The sequence below is a fragment of the Chelonoidis abingdonii genome, chromosome 23 (assembly GCF_003597395.2).
Source record: "Chelonoidis abingdonii isolate Lonesome George chromosome 23, CheloAbing_2.0, whole genome shotgun sequence".
NCBI classification, from domain to species: Eukaryota; Metazoa; Chordata; order Testudines; family Testudinidae; genus Chelonoidis; species Chelonoidis abingdonii.
In genome coordinates this window covers 20,496,136-20,517,069 of record NC_133791.1, presented here as the reverse complement: position 1 = coordinate 20,517,069, position 20,934 = coordinate 20,496,136, and the positions used below count along the sequence as shown (strand labels likewise).

General features: G+C 41.7%; 1 protein-coding gene across 21 annotated transcripts in view; it reads left to right on the top strand.

Annotated features, from left to right (window-relative positions):
• EIF4G3 (eukaryotic translation initiation factor 4 gamma 3) overlaps positions 1-20,934 on the top strand; it is a 499,287-nt gene that overhangs the window by 459,220 nt on the left and 19,133 nt on the right. For 19 of the 21 annotated variants that reach the window (XM_075060289.1, XM_075060273.1, XM_075060272.1 and 16 more), the window contains 6 exons: positions 6,104-6,219; positions 8,668-8,840; positions 11,308-11,433; positions 12,703-12,784; positions 14,654-14,752; positions 16,161-16,307. In XM_075060289.1, coding sequence (XP_074916390.1) covers positions 6,104-6,219; positions 8,668-8,840; positions 11,308-11,433; positions 12,703-12,784; positions 14,654-14,752; positions 16,161-16,307 — 743 coding nt within the window. Of the gene's footprint in view, positions 1-6,103; positions 6,220-8,667; positions 8,841-11,307; positions 11,434-12,702; positions 12,785-13,001; positions 13,069-14,351; positions 14,467-14,653; positions 14,753-16,160; positions 16,308-20,934 lie in introns of those variants that run through there. The other 2 variants (XR_012654775.1, XM_075060292.1) reach the window with 2 other exon arrangements.

The window sequence follows — 20,934 nt, the reverse complement described above, 5'->3', positions numbered from 1 at the left end:
GGGGTTTTACTCCTGGCATTTCCTAATCCCAAAGGACAAAGGAGGCCCTGCCCATCTTGGACCTGCATCACCTCAACAGATATCTCAATAAACTAAGGTTTCTCATGGTCTTCCTGGCCTCCATCATTCCCTCCCTGGATCCAGGAGACTGGTACACCACCCAGGTCTTAAAGGACACATACTTTCACAGTTCTATCTTCTGTGGCCGCACAAGATTTCTCAGGTTAGTAGTTGGTCAACACCACTACCAATTGATTGCCCTCCCCTTTGGCCTATCGGCAGCCCTACAGATTTTCACATAGTGTATGGTGGTTGTAGCAGCCTTCCTCAAGTGGCAAGACATACAAGTCTACCCGTACCTCGACAACTGGCTGATCAAAAGTCGGTTGCAGGCCCCAGTACAGAACAGCATCAGCATAGTCCAAGCCACCTTTGGAGCTCTGGGCCTGCTGATAAATAAGCAGACGTCAACCCCTTTCCTGGTTCAGAGAATAGAATTTACTGGAACAGTGCTCAACTCCACCCAATTCCAGACTATGTCAGATCTGATATCTAAGGTCATGGCCTACCCAATCACGATAGTTTGGATGTGCCTCAAGCTTCTGGGTCACATGGTGGCTTGTGTTTATGTGGTTCAGCATGCAAGGCAGTGTCTCAGGCACCTCCAGATGTGACTAGCATCAGTTTACTCCCTGAGCAGACACCATTTGGACTCAGTGCTCATGGTCCCTCCCTGGTCCTCGCCTCCCTAAGCTGGTGGAAAGACCCAAGATCAGTGATGATGGGGGTACCCTTTGTAACCCCTCAACCATCAGTAATCTTAATCTCAGACATGTTGGACCTAGGGTGGGGTGCCCACCTTAACAATGTCAGGAGTCAGGGCCTCTGGTCCCAGGAAGTAGTCTCCCTACACATAAACATCAGGTTGCTCAGGGAGGTATGCTTAACGTGCCAGATGTTCCTCCCCCAGATCTCAGGTGAGGTGGTACAAGTCCTGACAGACAGTATTGCAGCGATGTTTTATGTCAACAAGCAGAGAGGGGCTTGATCTTTGGCCTTGGGTCAGAAGGCCATCTGTCTGTGGGACTTCTGCGCAAAGCACTCCATCTCGAGACATCATGTCTGCCAGGAGCCAGGAATATATTGACGGAGCACCTCAGCAGATACTTCTCCTCCCATCATGAATGGTCCTTTACCCATAGATTACCAGATTCATCTTCCAAAGATGGGGGCCTTCCCAGGTGAACCTGTTCACCATGAGGCAGAAAAAGAAATGCCTTCAGTTTTGTTTACTGGGCAGACACAACCCAGGCTTCCTTTTCAACACCTTCCTACTCTTGTGGATAGACCACCTCCTGTACATCTTTCCCGCAATCCTCTTGGTTCACAAGGTCCTCCTAAAAATCAAACAGGACAAGGCAAGAGTTATTCTGATAGCACCATCATGGCTATGCCAGCACTGGTTCGGCATGCTCCTGGATCTCTCCATGGCAGCTCCACTCTTGTTCCCACTCTATCTGGACCTGGTTTCAGAATACCATGGCCAGTTACTTCACCCAAATCTCACCTCACTGCATGGATGCTGCACAGCTGAAGCCTAAAGAACAGGCCTGTTTGGAACAGGTTTAGCACATCTTGCTCGGCAGTAGAAAGCCTTCCACCAGGGCTGCCTATTTGGCCAAGTGGAAGTGTTTCTTTTGTTGCTTCTGAATATACTCTCGCTCCATCTCGATCTTCCCTTCAGTCTATCTTGGACTACTTGCTCCACCTAAAATAGCGGGCCTGGCCCTCTCATCTTTTAAAGTGCATTTGGTAGTCATATCAGCCTTCCACACTCCAGTGAACAGCAGGTCAGTGTTCTCCAACGAGGTGACGGTCCAGTTTCTCAAGGGGCTGGGAAGACTCTGCCCTCAGATACACGAGCTGACCTCCCCAATGGGACTTAAACCTGGTTCTGTTGAAGTTCATGGGTCTCCTCTTCAAGCCATTAGCATCATTCTCCCTGATGTTTCTCTCTTGGAAGGTCACCTTCCTGGTGGCAATCACCTTGTCCAGAAGGGTCTCTGAGATCAAAGCCCTTATTTCAGTCCCACCTTACACGGCGTTCTTCTGCAAGGACAAGGTCCAACTGCGCCCCCATCAGGCCTTCCTACCAAAGGTGATGTCACAATTCCATAACAACCAGGTCATTTTCCTAACAGTCTTCTTCCTGAAACCTCACAAAAACTCTGAGGAACGACAGCTTCACTTGTTAGACATTAGGCTGGCCCTCGCCTTTTGTATTGAGAGGACTAAACCCACAAATTCATGCAACTCTTCATCTACGCAGAAAGAATCAGAGGGCTACCTGTGTCAACCCAAAGGATCTCATCCTGCATAACTGCCTGTATTTGAGCTTTCTATGAACAGCGAATATCCCGTCTCCAGCCATCTTAGCCGCTCATTCCACAAGAGCCCAGGCTTCGTCAGCAGCATTCCATGCACAGGTCCCAATCCAGAACATCTGCAGAGCCACGACCTGGTTGCCAGTGCATACCTTCACATCTCACTACACCATCACCCAAGAGGCCTGAGATTATGCCTGTTTCAGAAGAGCAGTGTTGTAGTCAGTATGCCCATTAACTCCAAGCCCACCTCCTTGAGTATTGCTTGTGAGTCACCTAACGTGGAATGGACATGAGCAACCCCTCAAAGAAAAAATGGTTACTAATCTTTTGTAAGTGTTGTTCTTTGAGTTGTGTTGGTCATGTCCATTCCATGACTCACCCTACTACCCCTCTGTCAGAGTTAACCAGCAAGGAACTGAGAGGTTTCGAAGTCTGCGGCACCCCTTCTATCAGCGCATAAACATGTAGCTCCAGAGAGTTCTAGAGCCATCCCAATGGACCTCACTGAGGGAAAAATCTTCAGCAACAGTACACGTGGCATGCACACACCTAACATGGAATGGACATGAGCAACACATCTCAAAGAACAACTGTTATGAAAGGTTAGTAACCATTTTATATGTCTGCAAGGTAACTGGGACCCAATTATCTGTATAATTGCCTTTTCTGTTGTTGTTCTTGCTGTCAATTCATAGAATCATAGAATATCAGGGTTAGAAGGGACCTTAGGAGGTCATCAAGTCCAACCCACTGCTCAAAGCAGGACCAATCCCCAACTAAATCAAGCCTGACCTTAAAAACCTCTAAAGAAGGAGATTCCACCACCTCCCTAGGGAACCCATTCCAGTGCTTCCCCATCCTCCTAGGGAAAAAGTTTTTCCTAATATCCAAACCTTCCCCAGTGCAACTTGAGACCATTACTCCTTGTTCTGTCATTTGGTACCACTGAGAACAGTCTAGATCCATCTTCTTTGGAACTCCCTTTCCGGTAGTTGAAAGCAGCTATCAAATCCCCCTTCATTCTTCTCTTCTGCAGACTAAACAATCCCAGTTCCTCAGCCTCTCCTCATAAGTCATGTGCTTCAGGCCCTAATCATTTTTGTTGCCTCCGCTGGACTCTTTCCAATTTTTCCAACATCCTTCTTGTAGTGTGGGGTCCAAAACTGGACACAGTACTCCAGATGAGGCCTCACCAATGTTGAATAGAGGGGAATGATCATGTCCCTCAATCTGCTGGCAATCCCCCTACTTATACAGCCCAGGACCAGTGGAAGATATGTTCTCAGTTCTGACCTCATGTATCTGGAACCTGTTGCCTGGAATGGTTGGTCAGAGCCCAAGCCTGGTGAGGTTTGGGCACAGTGTAAGAGTCATCAGGATGTGGTTATTTTAGAAAGATCTTTTATTTTATTTTTTGGATATTGTGTTTGCATTAATTTTTGTAAGGTGCCATGGTCATGGAATAAAAATGGGACTGTGTCCTGGTTGCCCAGTCACCACCTTGCTGTCTTCATACCTTCTCAACAGTTGAGACTAGTCAAGATGCTTCTGTTAATGGTCCCAGGATGGAATGCTGAGGCATAGCATTTTCAGTGGAAGGCCTTTCACTCTCAAACTTTATCTGCCTGGGCCAGAACCTATGAACTTCAGCTTCTCGAGAGGTGCTATATATCCTCATGTCCCACTGACTTCAGTTATGTGTGTGTACTCTCAGGATCCGGTATGACTGAATCCCTGGTTAGTCATGTTCTGTCTATGTTAGATGCTTTTTAGGCTCTTCCCACCATGATGTCTAAGCACCAGAATTGTTTATCTCTTTAGGCTGTGTCTACACTTTAACATTTCCCAGTGGTGGGAAATCTAGTGTAGACAAGGTCCAATGTCTTTACCACTATGCCACCTACCCTTGCTCAGAGCAAGTCATGATGCCACAATAGTAGAAATATTGGTGGCTATTGACACTTTGTCTGTGCTCGAGGCCCACTGTTGCTCCCTCCATTGGAGCTGAGCCAGTAGTGGTACAATACTGAGGAAATTTAAGAAAAGGGTCCATGAGTATAAAACCTTGGCTTGTGAGCCTTTTGGGGTAGGGACAGTGCCTTACGATTTGCGTGAACAGTCCCTAGCATGTCCTGAATGCTACTGCAATACAAATACTAAATAACAGTCATAACTTGCAGAGCACAGTGAGAGCCCCTCAGTGTATTCAGGCTTTTCTCTGAAGTGAGCTTGAGGGGAGGCATGTCCAGACCCAGAAGATTGGCTGGGGAGAGAGTTTGGGGGGTTGCTTTCTACTGTGGATTTTAGAAGCAGGGAGTGTGATAAAGTTCCTCTTCTGCTTTGGTGGGTCGTGTGCTTATTGGTGGATTTGCCCCCCTTCAGAGATTCACAGCAGCCCTCAGTTTGGCCACTTTTGCTAGCAGCTCAAACCTGATGTTCACTCAGCTAACCTCATCACTGGCCAGCATGGGGAAAGGGAGGAGAACAATCACTGCAGTGTCTGCTGACCCACCTAGTGGGTCGGGGGATAGGCCAGAGACATCCCCTCTGGTGGGACCCACAGGCCAGGTCATCTCCTCTTGTACTAAATAGGGAGTTGATGCAGATGGGGGGAACCCAGGCCCACCCTCTACTCCAGGTTCCAGCCTAGGGCCCTGTGGATTGCAACTGTCCACAGTGTCTCTTGTAACAACTGTGTAACAGCTACAACTCTCTCAGCTACTTCCTCATGGCCTCCTCCCAACACCTTCTTTATCCTCACCACAGGACCTTCCTCCTGATGTCTGGTAACACTTGTACTTTGAAGTCCTCCAGCAGCACAGCCTTTTACTCTCAGCTCCTTGCACCTCTTGCTCCCAGCTCCTCACATGCACCCTTCCGTGACTGAAGTGAGGTCCTTTTTAAACTAGGTGCCCTGATTAGCCTGCTTGTCTTAATTGATTCTAGCAGCTTCTTTGGCTCCTGGTGTCTACCTGTCTGCCTTAATTGGTTCCAGTGAGTTCCTGGGTTGTTCTGGAACTGCCCCTATTACCTTACGCATGGGACAGGGACCTGCTTAACCTGGACCTAATATATCTGCCTTCTACACTCTCCTGTAGCCATCTGGCCCAATCCTGTCACAGGAGATTGTCTTTGGTTTCTGACATTCACAAGCAACATGCTGTACATTTGCAGCATTCAGTGAGAACTACTGCCACAGCTCAAAAATAAATTATTTAATTTTTGTAAAGTGCTTTGAAGGTGTAAAATGCCATGTCACTGCCAAGTATTATGCTAACTGAGAAAGGTGATTTGGCAGCATGCTTGCGGGATGTCCCCAGTCCTGCGGCTTCAGCGGCATGCCTGCGGGAGGTCCACTGGTCCCGCAGCTTTGGCGTACCTGCTGCCAAATCCATGGGACCGGCGGACCTCCGACAGGCGCACCGCCGAAGGCTGCCTGCCTGCCGCCTTCGCAGGGACCGGCAGGCCGCCCCCCACACCTTGCCACCCCAGGCACGTGCTTGGAATGCTGGTGCCTGGAGCCAACTCTGCTTCCAAATCAGCCTTCTTTCAGTCATCACAGCAGACAGTGCCTATTAATTGTTCTGTTCAGCCAGCAAAAATGGCTGAGAGAGGAGATTGGGGGATTTTTTAAATACTTTTCTAAAAATACTTTTTTTTTTGGAACTGAAGATGACTTCTTTATCCAGTGTCTGTTTTCTCTACCTTATTACCAGCCAAGCCAGAAACTCCCTCAGCTCCAGTACAAGACAAATTTTCACTGTCAGAAGAGGAAATGGAGAGAAAGTGCAAATCCATCATTGATGAGTTCTTGCACATAAACGATTATAAGGTAAACAGAATGAAAACCTCACCTTCCAGAAAGCCATGGAACAGTGGGATCTTTAGCATTTTTTTTTAAACACCCTGTTCTTAGTTCTTTAACATAAACATGGGACCTACTGGAATTTGGATAGAAGGAATCGGTGCACAACTTTAGCACAGTTCTCTGACTGTTCTGGTTCTTCCATTGCTAATGACAGAGGAAAAAGAGTCTCCTTTGGGTATTGTAAGCAGAAAGTTTTAGATATGTCTGTCATGACCACTGAGCAGCACTGTTATAATAGTATGTCAATGCTGGATATAGAAAGCTAGGGAAACTAGACAAAGGTTTAATTCACTTATAAGAAACCCGTTGTTCTGATCTCAAGGCAGATGAAATGATACATATTGAACAAAGTACTCCAGAGTAGTTTTAGTAAATGCTGAGAATTATTGAACAGCTGTCATCACTCCATCATTAAGGCTGCAATTGAGTTTCCATTGTAAGCTGGACTTTGGCCTCTCCTGTAAAATCCACAACAAGTATATTGTCTTCAAAATTGATAGGCTAGATCTGTAGCACAGGTAGAATTTTTCTGCAAAGTTTCAAGTGACTAGAATGAGGGGTTCCTGAATTGACATCCTTTAAATAAAGTCATTAAATACAGTTCCAAAATTCTTCTAAAATTTTGTAGCCAAAAAAAACAGGCAGGAGAGGTAAATCCTATTGTACAGGACTCTACTTGTCCAAAAGCTAGCCCCAGGACAAATATTTGGCTTAGTAAAGTCTGATTTCAAGAGTTAATAAAATATGATTTAGTATTGTCACCACGGAATATTTACTCTAAGGGTATGTCTACACTACCCACCAGATCAGCAGGCAGAATCAATGCAGCGGGTATCGATTTATCGCATCTAGTCTAGATGTGATAAATAGACCCCTGAGAGTTCTCCCATTGACTCCTGTACTTGGAGTCGATGGGGGAGTGGCAGCAGCCAACTCACCACAGTGAAGACACCACAGTAAGTCGATCTAAGTTATGCAACTTCAGCTACATGAAAAAACAAAAAACTCCATTCCATTTTTTTTTTTGAGTTATTCCTCCAAGTGTACCCATTATAAGGCATTTTAGTTTCTATGGTCACTGATACAATGAAACAGTTTGTTCTGGCTGGATATAGAAGTATACTTTTTCTGATTTTCTCAGGATATTTCTACAGAAGCAGAGTTAAAGTGATTTGGGTGCTTGTTTGAGAAGTGCATTTCCTAAGGGTTAAACATTTGAGGTTGGTTGTTATGTGATTTGTTTTATGATTTTTTAGCTCTAACATTCCTGAAATGTAATAGGCACTCCAACTACTGGTATGTGCCTAGAACCTTAACTTCACCTTAACAGAGTTTTGATATGGCACATATCAGTAGAAACACCCTGGTTCTTCATGTGTTTAACCATAGTGTTTACTTTGTAATCAGATTAAAACTGTGATTTAGCTTTGTTGCATCCTCTAGTGACACCTGTGATGTACAGCCAAGGACTCAGCAGTCAATTGTAAAAACCTATAGTCACATTATCCTTGTTTCTGTCAGACACTAACATACACCTGATTTAAAACTATGGCTTCAACATGGAGTCTGGGACTACCTGAGACTCTGTGACCTGTGGAAAATAGCCACCTAGAAAGTCCAGACATTCATCTGGGGCTACCAATTCCTGACAACAGAGAGTATGATCCAAGATAAAAGGCATTTAAATGTATTGAGTCATAAAGAGCCCACTGAAGTCTACTGTAGCTGACTTAAACATTCAACTGAAGAGCTTCTTCTCTGATGATAGTGCAGATATTATAAGCATGGTATTACTGTATTTCTCTCTGACTGTTCTTCAGAGTATTTTACTTGTGTATTTTATAAAGTGTGGGTACCAGAATGTAGGGACTGTATATAAAGGAAATGTTGCATTTGCAAAATATGATTCATATATTTTCTGCTTCATTACATAGCATCTTTTCATAACATATGAATTGCCACACCAGATTGGAACAGAATTCCATTTAGTTGAGTATCTTCTCACTGAGATGGAACAATGTTTAGAGAACAATAATAGAATACCCTGCCCATAGAAGCATTTTCTTCCTAGCACCTGTCAGTTAACAGCTAGTGTATTCCCTGAAGCATGAGTATTGAAAAATTCTATTAACTGTAACTGTGGTCACTCTGATCTGTCTAAATATCTAATACCATTTTTTTTTTTTACCGCTACTGAGTTCTCTGCCTCCAAGATGTCTTGAAGCAATGTTAATGATGTACCCTCACCTTTCAGTTTCCCTGAATGACAGAAGTGTATCAAAATAATCTGTTGACTTCAGCCAAAAGTACTAAGTATTGTGGACTTTGTTTTAGCGAAGAACATTCTCTTGCCTTGCATGTCTTGATTTTTTCCAGAAATCAGATAAATGATCCTCTGTGTTGTTTGAACAGGAAGCAATGCAATGTGTGGAGGAGTTGAATGCACAGAGTCTGCTGCCCATTTTTGTGCGAGTTGGAGTGGAGTCTACTCTTGAGAGGAGTCAGATCACCAGGGATCACATGGGCCAATTACTATATCAGTTGGTGCAGTCAGAAAAGCTAAGCAAACAGGACTTCTTCAAGGGGTTGGTATTCTGCCATATGAACACTTTAATTAGATCTCTAATTCCTTTTTGTGTTAATTTCAAAAACATACTCTTTGTGATGGGGGATACCCCCTTCCCAGCTTCCTGTGAGATCAACAGTGTCCTACAAGTATCCTTGGTGAAAGAGGATTTATGTTTGCCCATTGAGGAGGCTCGTATAACTGGGGTAAGGATGTGTTAAATCAATATTTGAGTGAAATTAATGTTTGCGAAAAGTGCCATATTGGCAGCTCTTTGAACTAAAGTCCTCCATCTATCCCCAGAATGGGGATAGTTCTTGCAATGACAAGAGAGGCTTCACTCATGCAGTACTTGCTGCCAGTGACTCAGCTCTGATTTATGGGGACCAACTCTGGAGATAAGGGTAGTATGGTGCCAAATGCAGTTATGCTGTTGGTGATGTGCATACTTGTCCTCTAGGAACTGAAGATATGCCACCTCATTGGTCATTGAACAGGTGTTAGATTGTCATATGGTAACTGTGTCCAGACCACACTGACCTAGCCTAGATTTGAACTTGTTGCACAAAAGTAAAATGAACCATGTATCCCAGTAAGAGTCCCCTAAATCAGCCAGTACACCCCAGGGATCATAATGTAATGATTAAACCAGGAATAATTAAGAAAGTAACTATGGCAGAAGAAATTAATGTTTTCACATATTAAACTTTAGTGTCTGTAACCCATTTATGGTGCTTTTATTTGAAAGGTTGCCATATCACACTGCTATTGACTGCTTAATGATGACAGTGTCAGCAAATCCATCACTGACAGTGAGTTTTGACATGGAAAAAATCTAAAAACCGATGCAGAAGGATTACATAACCTGGGTTTATCAGTAGACTTGGAAGGCTCTTTTGCTTCTATGACTAGTGGAGGCTAGATAGATCATAAGAGTAGAAACATTTGGTCTCCAAGTATGATGTTTGGTAAGTACACCTTCCAAGTAAATGGCTTGCTGCTGGACAAGATGAACATTCACTTTGGAAACACATAACTGTCATCAAAACACAAAACTAACATAATAGGCTTTATGATACTTTGTTGAAATCTGTTGTTCCAGGTAAGCTAAAATAAGAAATACTTATACAGGGTTTTAAATTGTGTGTGTGTGTGCGTGCGTGCGCACACGCACATGCAGTGACTTACAGATTCAGGATTATTCACATTGAGGCTGGTCTTCAGACCAGAAGAAGAACTGTGTATCTTGAAAGCTTGTCTCTTTCACCAACAGATGTTAGTCCAGTAAAAGGTATTACCTCACCCACCCTGTCTCTCTAATATCCTGGGACCAACACAGTTACAACACTGTAAACTACAATTTATCACACTTCACTTGATATTGATAATGAGTTACTGTGCCCAAAGAAGTGGACTGTTGGTGAAGTATTAGGATGTGTGGTATTCCTGGAGGGGGGGACAGAAGGGCGAGAAATCAAATGAATGCACTAGAGATAACCGAATGAGGGTGGAGAGCCATGACATTCAGTGGACATACAGCAAAATTGCTAAAGACTTGCTATACTGTTCACCCAAGACATGTTACCATGAGATTCAGGGCCATGGTCTGAGAAAAGATCATAGCACAAAATCTAAACTAATTTCAACTCTAGTGCGAAGTTCTCTGCGTGACAGGAAATAAACAGCCAAATTACTGGCAAACCCATGATGAACCAGTACCAGAAGACTTCAGAAAGAAACAGGTATGTGAGACAGCAGCTCAAAAACCATCCCTGAAACCAGTAAACAAGAAAAAGAGAATTCATCAGAAACCATTTAAAATGGATACCAGAAGACTATTGAAGGCTCCTGGGAACCAATGAATCAGTGTGAATTTTCTGATAGAGAAGCATTTATAATCCACCAGGTAAAAAGTGAGTGCCTGGTACCACTGATGAAATGTGAAGCTGGTTCATTGATAATTTGTCATTGTGCTTTTGGAAGGCCACATTCCGGTTTATTGACTATTTTCTTGTGTTATGTTTTAGACAGTTGATTGATCACACCAGGCTTAATCAAACATTGTTCCGTTGAAAATCTTATACCTTATTTTCTGTGTCCTCCCACATGTAAAATTCTGTTTTTTAGAGGTTTTGTATTTAAAAAAGAAAACGCTTTTTATCCTTACAGATGTCAGGACTGTTAATGAGCAGCTCATTATTGGGTAATGGGAGTTTTAAAAATTGTTTTCCTGTATGTTTTGACTACCACCTTCCATGGCACTCCAGTTACATGGAGGGAATTTCCTTTTGCACATACTTCCAGTGCTTCAGCATTTCCAAGAGGTAATTATGCTACACAATAACCTGGAGAGGATTGCATGGTATAGCACTGGGCTTTTTAAAAAAATCAAAAGTATATAATGCAGAGTGGATTTACTTGGCAGAAAAAAAATCACTGAGATTGGAATTGGATTTAATATTTGGAGTTTCTCCTTTCTTTCAAAGGTTTTCAGACACCTTGGAGCTGGCAGATGATATGGCCATTGATATACCACATATTTGGTTGTATCTAGCTGAATTGGTGACCCCCATGTTAAAAGAAGGAGGAATCTCTATGAGAGAACTTACAATGTAAGCAATGCTATTTCAGTGACCGTCATGCCTAAACTAGCCGATTATGCTATAACATCTAAGCAGCATGACTTCTGTCAGTTGACTAGACAGGAATACTATGAAACTCAGATGTGAGAGTCAATGTGAGACCTTGTGAGAGATGTTCCACAAATCAAATTTGCATTAATATGAAAGCTCTGATGGTACAGGAGCTTGCTGTTGCCAGGGCCGGCTCCAGAGGTTTTGCCGCCCCAAGCAGCCAAAAAAAAAAAAAAAAAAGCCGCAATCGCGATCTGCGGCAATTCAGCGGGAGGTCCTTCGCTCCGACAGGGAGTGAGGGACCCTCTGCCGAATTGCCGCCCCTCTCCAAAGTGGCCGCCCCAAGCAGCTGCTTGCTGGTGCCTGGAGCCAGCCCTGGCTGTTGTGCAGTCTTTCTTTTTTTTTTTTTTAAATGTTATCTACCAGTCCTCTTCAGTCCCAGTTTTTTTCTAGCTGATTTAAAAACAACCTAAAGTTGTAGGACCAGAGTGACTCAGGGAAATATTAAGGCCCTGATCTTTTAAGGGGATGTGACCTCTGCCTTCATTTTCTGAAGACAGTTTTTCACCTGTGATAATTGTGCCTAGAATTAATTACCACTTAAACATCTGTCTGATTACTATTAACCAGGAACACAAAGCTACACCCACAAAAATGGAAACCCATTTTCCAGAATCAGACCATTACTATATTTTTATCATTATCACCTTCAATCACATTGGAGCAGCACAGATAGGCCAACCAGGTTTGGGTCCTGTTATTGTAGCACTATACTAATATCTAGAAAGCAACAGTTCCCTGCTCCAAAGAGCTTAGGGACACGTTTTTAAAGGTACTTGGGCATCTAACTCCCATTGAAATCAAGGACCTGCATATGTTTAAAATCTAGGCCTTACAATCTACAAGTACAGACTAAATCCTTATCCCATCAAAATAAGTAGATCTGGCCCTATGTAAAAATAAGGTATAAAGGTGTTTTAATTGTTCATGCACAGTTTTTTTTAAGTTTTAGTCTAATATGGGCCCAATTCTGCATTAATGAAGTTGATCAGAGCTTTAACATTAACTTCAGTGGGAGCAAGATGAGATCCCATATACAGAGCAGAATTTAAAGCTGTGCAGTTTTCTGCATCAGCTTGATCCCCACCTCTCTCTTGCCCCGAATCAAGAGCTGCTTTTCACAACAGTATAACTTATCTGGGACAATAAAAGATTATAATAAAAGTATTTATTTCTGTTCCATTTCAGAGAATTTAGCAAACCTTTACTTCCTGTGGGAAGAGCTGCGGTCTTGCTTTCTGAAATATTGCACCTTCTATGCAAACAAATGGTAAGTATGCTGGGATATAACTTATAAATTGTGTTGGGTGCAGAAAATAAATGATCATGCATAAAGACAGTGTGCTCATATTCCCAACATTTCGGAATAGGTGAACCTGTGTGAATAACATAAGAAACCTGTCTTTCCTCCCCCAAATTTTAAACCAAGCCTCATCAGAATCCAAAAAGTTGGGTTACGATTTTCTTATCACATTTCCCTTTTGTAGGTACCTCTGTACCTGGCTTCTTCCAGAAGCTGGAGTGCTGAAATATTGCAAGAGAGCCATTCTCAAGGTATTTCTGGGATGATCAGAAACAAGAAGTACTGGCAATCATGCAAAAGAGCCTGTTCTTGCAGACCTGAGAGGTTCTGGGAATTCGGATAAGCTTCAGATGGCCATTAGGACTTCTGGATGTTTATCCAAACTAAACTTGCAAACTCTTGAGATTGACTTGTCTCTAGTCTAGGGATAGAGATACCTGTTCACCATGTAACTTCTAAAGCTCTTTTGCACATTTTCACGGTTGTCTTTACAGTCACCTTGATAGTTTCCCTATAAGTGTATCATATTTTTAAAATTTTATTTCTAAGTTCAGCCTAAATAATTCACTTTGTGTAGTCTTGTACATTAAGCCCTGTAAAATTCAGCACCTCCTTTTTAAAGCATGCATTCAAATGAGGTCAGTTGTTCCAGAAGCTTTTCAATGCAACAGCTCCTTTGTGTGGCTAGAAGCTTATCTTTTATTTTTTTAAAATTAGTAATTTGCTGCTTGTTTGGACTGTGGCTTACCATTTTCTCTATATCATGGGAGAAGAGCAGGGAGAGGAGCCATGATCTTGTGGTTAAAGCACAGCCTACAGTCAGAAGATCTGGGTTCTATTTCTAGCTCTGCCTAAAGTCAGGCATCCAACACCATATTTAGTCACCTAAATCTGAGCCGTGAGTCACAGAAATACTGAGCACAAGCAGCTCCCACTGACTATAATCTGCCTCTGAAAATCAGGCCACATTTATCTTGAAGTCTAACATTAGACACCCAATAATCCATTTGTAAAAGGAGGATAATAATACCTTACCAAACATGTGTTGTGAGGCTTAATTCATTAATATTTGCAAAGAATTTTGAGATTCTTGGGTGGAAGGCACTAAAGAAGAGCCTATTACTATCACTATCTTCAATATTGTTTATTATATATATCAACATTTTGGGGAATTCTAAAAGGTCAGACATGAACTCTACTAGACTGTCAGATGCAGAAGGTTGTGCCACATATGGTTGTAAAGGTAATTTTCCATAGATTTACAATGAATTGTAGGATTTAAACTGTGACCTTGATGTCACAGACATGACCTTGAGGATTGATCTCCATACAGAAGATATCCATGTAAACATGATTTTTCTAAAGTAGACATGCTCTAACTTTATTTACTTAGAGGGATAGAAAAATAAATAATTTCTTACTAAGGCACAACAAGTCAGTGGCAGGAGCTAGGAGTAGAACCCAGGTCATTTGAGTCCCAATTCTGTATCATGTCCACTGGACCACACTTTTACATATGGTCACTTTATTGTAGATGATCTTTGGTCATGTTGTTGCAAACTCCATATATCACATCAAGCCAGCCATATTTAGTACACAACATTGTGGCATCTGAGCATCTTACAAGATACAACATTTACCTGTAAAAGGTAGGATACTATATCTAATTTCTCCAGCACAGGCTTTCTGGAAGTTTTCACATCATGGTTAGGCATATTTTTTTATGGCTAAATGATAATTTATTTCTCTTTATGCAGCAGCACCATTCCAGCCTGTTTAAGCTACTGTGCTTTTCTCTTCAGATTTAAAAAATGAACAAATTGCTTTGTGTTTTAGAGCCATAAGAAAGTAGGAGCCTTATGGAGGGAGGCTGGCCTGAGTTGGAAGGACTACTTATGTGAAGGGGAGGATGTACATACCTTTCTCATGGAGCACGTGAGTTGATAGCAAGTTTCTGCTAGAGAAGAGCCCTGTGAGGTGTATTTGTAAGATACATTTAGCCCATTGGGTTATATTTTATTTTTATTTTGAGTCCTAGTTGTTCATTTCAGTTCCATCCCTAAATATTGTCAAAATGAGGTATTCCAGTTATTCAGATTATGTTTGGGCAGTACATTTGGTGGAAGACACCAAAGGAACGCTTGAAAGTGATGTGGGTGATTAAATAATGGCACTCTACCCTTGAGTCAGTACTGAAACTGTGGCCCAGCCTGATTTTAGAGAGTGCATTTCTAGTAGCACAGTAACGTAAAACCAAGATCTGAGAACAAGTGATCATTATAGATTCTATGTCACATTTTGCAAAAATAGTGTTTTAGCTTTAGCTTTAGCTGCCTGATAGGGCTTTCAATTAATTGTAGTTAACTCATTCGATTAACTCAAAAAAATTAATCATGATTTAAAAAATTAATCTCAGTTTTAATCGCACTGTTAAACAATAGAATACCAATTTAAATTTATTAAATATTTGTGGATGTTTTTCTACATTTGGAAATATATTGATTTTAATTACAACAGAATACAAAGGTTTCAGAAAACAAAGTGTACGGTGCTCACTTTATATTATCATTTTTATTACAAATATTTGCCCTGTAGAAATGATAAAATAGTATTTTTCAATTCAACTCATACAAATACTGTAGTGCAACTCTATCATGAAAGGGCTCTGAAATTTTACGTTGTTTTATTTTTTAATGCAGTTATTTTTTGTCCATAATTCTACATTTGTAAGTTCAACTTTCATGATAAAGAGATTGCACAAAAGTACTTGTATCAGGTGAATTGAAAAATACTATTTCTTTTGGTTTTTACAGGGCAAATATTTGTAATAAAAATAAATATAAGTGAGCACTATACACTTTGTATTCTGTGCTGTAATTGAAATCAATCTATTTGAAAACGTAGAAAACATCCAAAATATTTAAATAAATGATATTTTGTTATTGTTTAACAGCGTGATTAATTGTAGTTAATTTTTTTAATCACTTGACAGCCCTCCTTTGTGATCAAATTCCAAATCTGATATTTGCATTCTAGCTCCGTGTAGTTTCAATTAGACAATATATATGTCTTCATTTCATGGGTTAAAGTGGAGTGGAGTGTTGCACTGTGCCACTTTTTTCCTCAGAGGTGGCTGCATTTCCTTGCTGGATGAAGTGATCCCTCAGAATAGATTGTACATCAGTGTATTGTGTGTAAATTGCTCAGATTCTTTTAAATGAAAGGTAAGACATACATCATTATAATGATAAAACAGAATAAAGTGTTGCTTGTTCTTTTGCCTGAGTATGATCCAATGTAGAAAAGCATATTTAATCATTTCTCATAACTTCTAATGTTGCAGAAGTTGGACTTCACAGTGTCTGACTGTTCCAGTTCCTCAGAAGCACTTTCAGAGGAAGAACTCTCTGCTGACGAACTGAACAAACAGCTAGAAAAACTCATTATTGAGGACAAGGCGAATGATGAACAAATCTTTGATTGGGTAGAGGTATACAGACTGTTTTCACTGTACCTGTGCATTAACCGTCTTTATAAACATTATCCCAGCTAGCAGGATCACCTCTATCTTTTTCCATCTCTTTGTTTTGCTACCCTGCACTGCCCACCCTAGTCTGATATTGGCTCTTCAGGAATAATATAGCCAAGTGCTAATCACTGGATCTAGTCACTGTCACAGAATAACTCCTCTGTTGCTGCATGGCTTCCAGCTGTGGTTAGATGTTGATAGATGTTAAGGGTTAACATAATGAAGCATTAAAATAATTAATTTATTGGATTTATTTAAAGTAAAGTTTTTACCTTGTCTTCTGTTTGTTGTTTTGTTTGTTTTTTAATTGCTTTATTTTTGGAGGTTTTTGTAAAAACTATAACTTTTAACTTATTTAAAAAGAGCGAAAGAGCAGAAGTGAGGAGAGGCAGGGAAAGGGAGGGTTAGAGCTACCTAGGAAAGTGGGGAAACCTGAGCCAAGAGAGATTCAGAGTGATTTGCTAGCAATCCAGCACTTGCATACCTTATTAAACTTTCTGGGGCTTAGTAGGGAGGGGTTAAGGGAGTTTCCTAGCTTGTGACTATCTGTCATGTTAGGTTGCGATTTATACAGAGGACAGCTTGCTTACTTACCAGATTAGTGGTCAGGGTCACCAGTGTAGTTAGCTGTTAATAGATGTTTGGCTGCATGTGTGTGTTCCCTCTGTGTGATGCCCCAGCCCTGTGCAAACAGCTGGCACGGCAGACCTGAAGCAAACCACCCAATGACCACAAAATCTGTTAAGGAAAAAAAGCACCCAGCCAGGTTTATTGTTGACGAAGCACAGTATTAGTATCCCGCAGACTCTACCAGACCACTAATACGTGTATACCCGTAACAATGGATCGGCTCAGTAAACAGTGGGACTAACGTGGCTAGTTATCATCCATCACCTTGTATATGATGTTTTGATCAAAACATCTCTGTTACATACTGTCATCCTGACCTTATCTTTAGGAGGGGTCAGCGTGTTCCTGTTATCCTTGGGGAATGTTTTTGTATCATTCTCAATATCGGAATGTTCTCGTACCACTTCATATTGGGATGTGTTTGTGTGAGTACTCTGTGACTAGCATTTCTTAGGAATGTGTATTTTTGCAATATCAGCCCTGTTCTTACCAGATTCTGTCAGCGGGTCCTGCCTCATACCAGGCCTCTGATTCTAGGGCTTATGTCTCAGGCTCTCTTCCTACTATGCCAGTCTCCAGGGAACCAAGCAGAAGTGTTCATAACCAGTTCATCTCCGGACAAGGCGTATAGTATTTGTACAGTTGACCACTCTGCATCCGTCAGTTCACAGAGATTGTTAAATTTCCAGAAAGCATTCCCCCATGGCCTGACATCTTAAGCACTTCCCCAGTATACGCTTTGGAACCGTAAGAGTCAGCACAGTTACAGTAGAAAATGGCCATTTCAATTTTATCTCCATTCTAAGCACAGGGGAGCAAGATATAGATATAGTTGTAAAATCAGCATTTGCCTAGAGATAAAGAATATAATTTGCAGGAAGAAAATGTTAACTTCTGAAAAGTTACCTTATTTTTTTGTCTGCATCCTTATTTTGAAGGTTAACACATTATCTGATAATGACCTGTTCAAATGTATAATTTTGTGAAAACATGTTTTCAATTAGCAATAACATTTTAAACTAGATATGCTATAGCAGTTTCTTTTCCAAGTATGGGGTGAAATTGGTTGGTTTTCTTCCTGACATTATCTGTGCCCCATTATGAGATTGTATGGCCTCCCATGCAACAGTGGAATACTTTGCAAACAGTTACCCACTGGCAATGCATGTGTGTGCCACGCTCTGTTCCAGTATTTTAAAACCAAGGGTATAAAAGTCTGCACCCACCCACTGACTCTTCTCTAACTCTGGGCACATCCTTTAAACCAGATTTTAACCTCTATGTCTCAAATGATGCTAAACTGGATTTGTCCTATTGGTATAATAGGCATCATGGAAGCTTGGTGGAATGACAATAATCAATGAGACACAGTGATAGCAGGGTACAAAATATAGAGACATGACAGAGTAGGTCGTGCTGGTGGGGGAGTGGCATTATATGTGAAAGAATGTAGAGAGTCAAATATAGTAAAAATCTTAAATGATTCAAACTGTTTCATAGAATCTTTATGGCTAGAAATACCATATTTCTATAATAAGAAAATACCAGTAGGAATCTACAGTAACTCCTGACTTAACGTTGTGGTTATGTTCCTGAAAAATGCAACTTTAAGTGAAACGATATTAAGCAAATCCAATTTCTCCATAAGAATTAATGTAAATAGGAGGGGTTAGGTTCCAGGGATTTTTTTTTTTGCCAGACAAAAGGCATTATGTACATTTTAAACAATTTTAAACAAGTAATAATTTAATACAGGTATAAGTTTTAAACAATTTTAAAGAAACAATTTAATACACCATTGTCACTTCTGAGTATGAAGCTTGGTTGTGGTGGTAGAGTCAGAGAGTGGAAGAGGATGGATTGTCTGGCTGCTCCTCTTGCTGTTCTTGCAAGCACAGGCACTGACTTGGGCAGGGAGTTCAACCCTTGGCCCATCCACTCCACCCCTTCCCCCAAGTCCCCACCCTTGACCCGCCTCTTCCCCCCCTCCACCTCTCCCTTTACTTCACATGCTTCATCCTTGCTCCTCCTCCCCTCCCTTCTGAATGCTGCAAGCCAGATGATTGCTGCAGGCAAGAGGCAGGGGAGGGAGGGGGAGCCTGCGCACCGAGTCCTCGCGCCTCCTTTCTGCCTCCTACACATCACAAGCCAGCTGATTGCCATGGGCAGGAGGAGGGGGAAGGCACTGATCCGCAGGGTCTGCCAGCGAGTGGGAGGCGCTGTGGGGACAGGGGGCATAGGGATGCTGCCAGCTGTGGAGAAAGGCAGCCAAGCAACATAATAGGGGAGTATTGCACAACTTTATATGAGCATGTTCCCTAATTGTTCAGCAACGTAACAATGAAACAACGTTAACCAGGACGACTTTAAGTGAGGAGTTACTGTACTACCGACCACCTGACAAGGATGGTGATGGTGAAATGCTTGAGATTAGATATTCTACAAAGGCAGAAAATGCAATAATAATGGGGGATTTCAGCTATCCTCATATTGTCTGGGTATATGTCACCTCAAGAAGGGATGCAGAAATAAAATTTCTAGACACCATAAATGACTACCTCTTGCAGCAGCTTGCCCTGGAACCCAGAAGGGGAGAGGCAATTCCCCCCTGGTCCAAGAGGTAAAGATAGCTGAATCGCTTGGTAAAAGCAATCAATATAAATTTAACATCCTTATAGGGGGAAATATGCCAAAGAAAACCACCACAGTAGTGTTTAATTTCAAATAGGGGAACTACACAAAAATGAGGAAACTAGTTAAATGGAAATTAAAAGGAACAGTCACAAGAGTGTAGTGCCTGCAAATCGCAAGGAGAGACTATTGAAAAAACACTGTAACAGAGGCTCAAACTAAAAGTATACTCCCCTCCCTTGAATTCTGCCATGGCTAAACAGCCAAGTAAAAGAGGTGGCTAGAGGCAAAAAGGCATCCTTTTAAAACTGGAAGTCAGATCCTAGTGAGGAAAATAGAAAGGAGCATAAACTCTGGCAGTCAAGTGTAAAAAGTATGATAAGACAGGTGGAGAAAGAACTTGAAGAGCAACTAGCTTAGGATACATAAATGAACAGCAAAAAATAAGTAAATCAGAAGTAGGAAACCCGCCAAACAGTCACTGGGGGGGCCACTGGATGATCAAGGTGCTAAAGGAGCAGTGAAGACAAAGCCATTGTGGAGAAGCTAAATGAATTCTTAATATTGGTCTTCACTGCAGAGGATGTGAGGGAGATCTCTACATGTTAGCCATTCTTTTTAGGTGACAGATACGAGGAGCTGTCCGTGATTTGAATCATAGAATATCAGGGTTGGAAGGGACCTCAGGAGGTCATCTAGTCCAACCCCCTGTTCAAAGCAGGAACTAATCCCCAAAAAGATTTTTGCCCCAGATCCCTAAATGGCCTCCACAACGATTGAACTCACAACCCTGGGTTTAGTAGGCCAATGCTTAAACCACTGAGCTATCCCTCCCCCCACAGGGTACCACTAGAGGAAGTTTTGAAACTGATTGATACATTAAACAGTAATAAGTGACCAGGACCAGATGGTATTCACCTACGAGTTCTGAAGGAATTCAAATGTGAAATTGCAGAACTACTAATTATGGTATGTAACCTATTGCTTAAATCAGCCTCTGTACCAGATGACTAAAGGGTAGCTAATGTAACACCTGTTTTTAAAAAGTTTCCAGAGGCAATGCTGGCAATTAGAGGCCAGTAAGTTCACTTCAGTACCAGGCAAATTAGTTGAAACTAAAAACAAAATTATCAGACCTAGAGATGAAAATAATATGTTGGGGAAGAGTCAACACAGCTTTTGTAACTGGAAATCATGCCTCATCAATCTACTATCAGAGGGGTAGCCGTGTTAGTCTGAATCTGTAAAAGCAGCAGAGAATCCTGTGGCACCTTATAGACTAACAGAAGTTTTGGATCATGAGCTTTCGTGGGTGAATACCCACTTC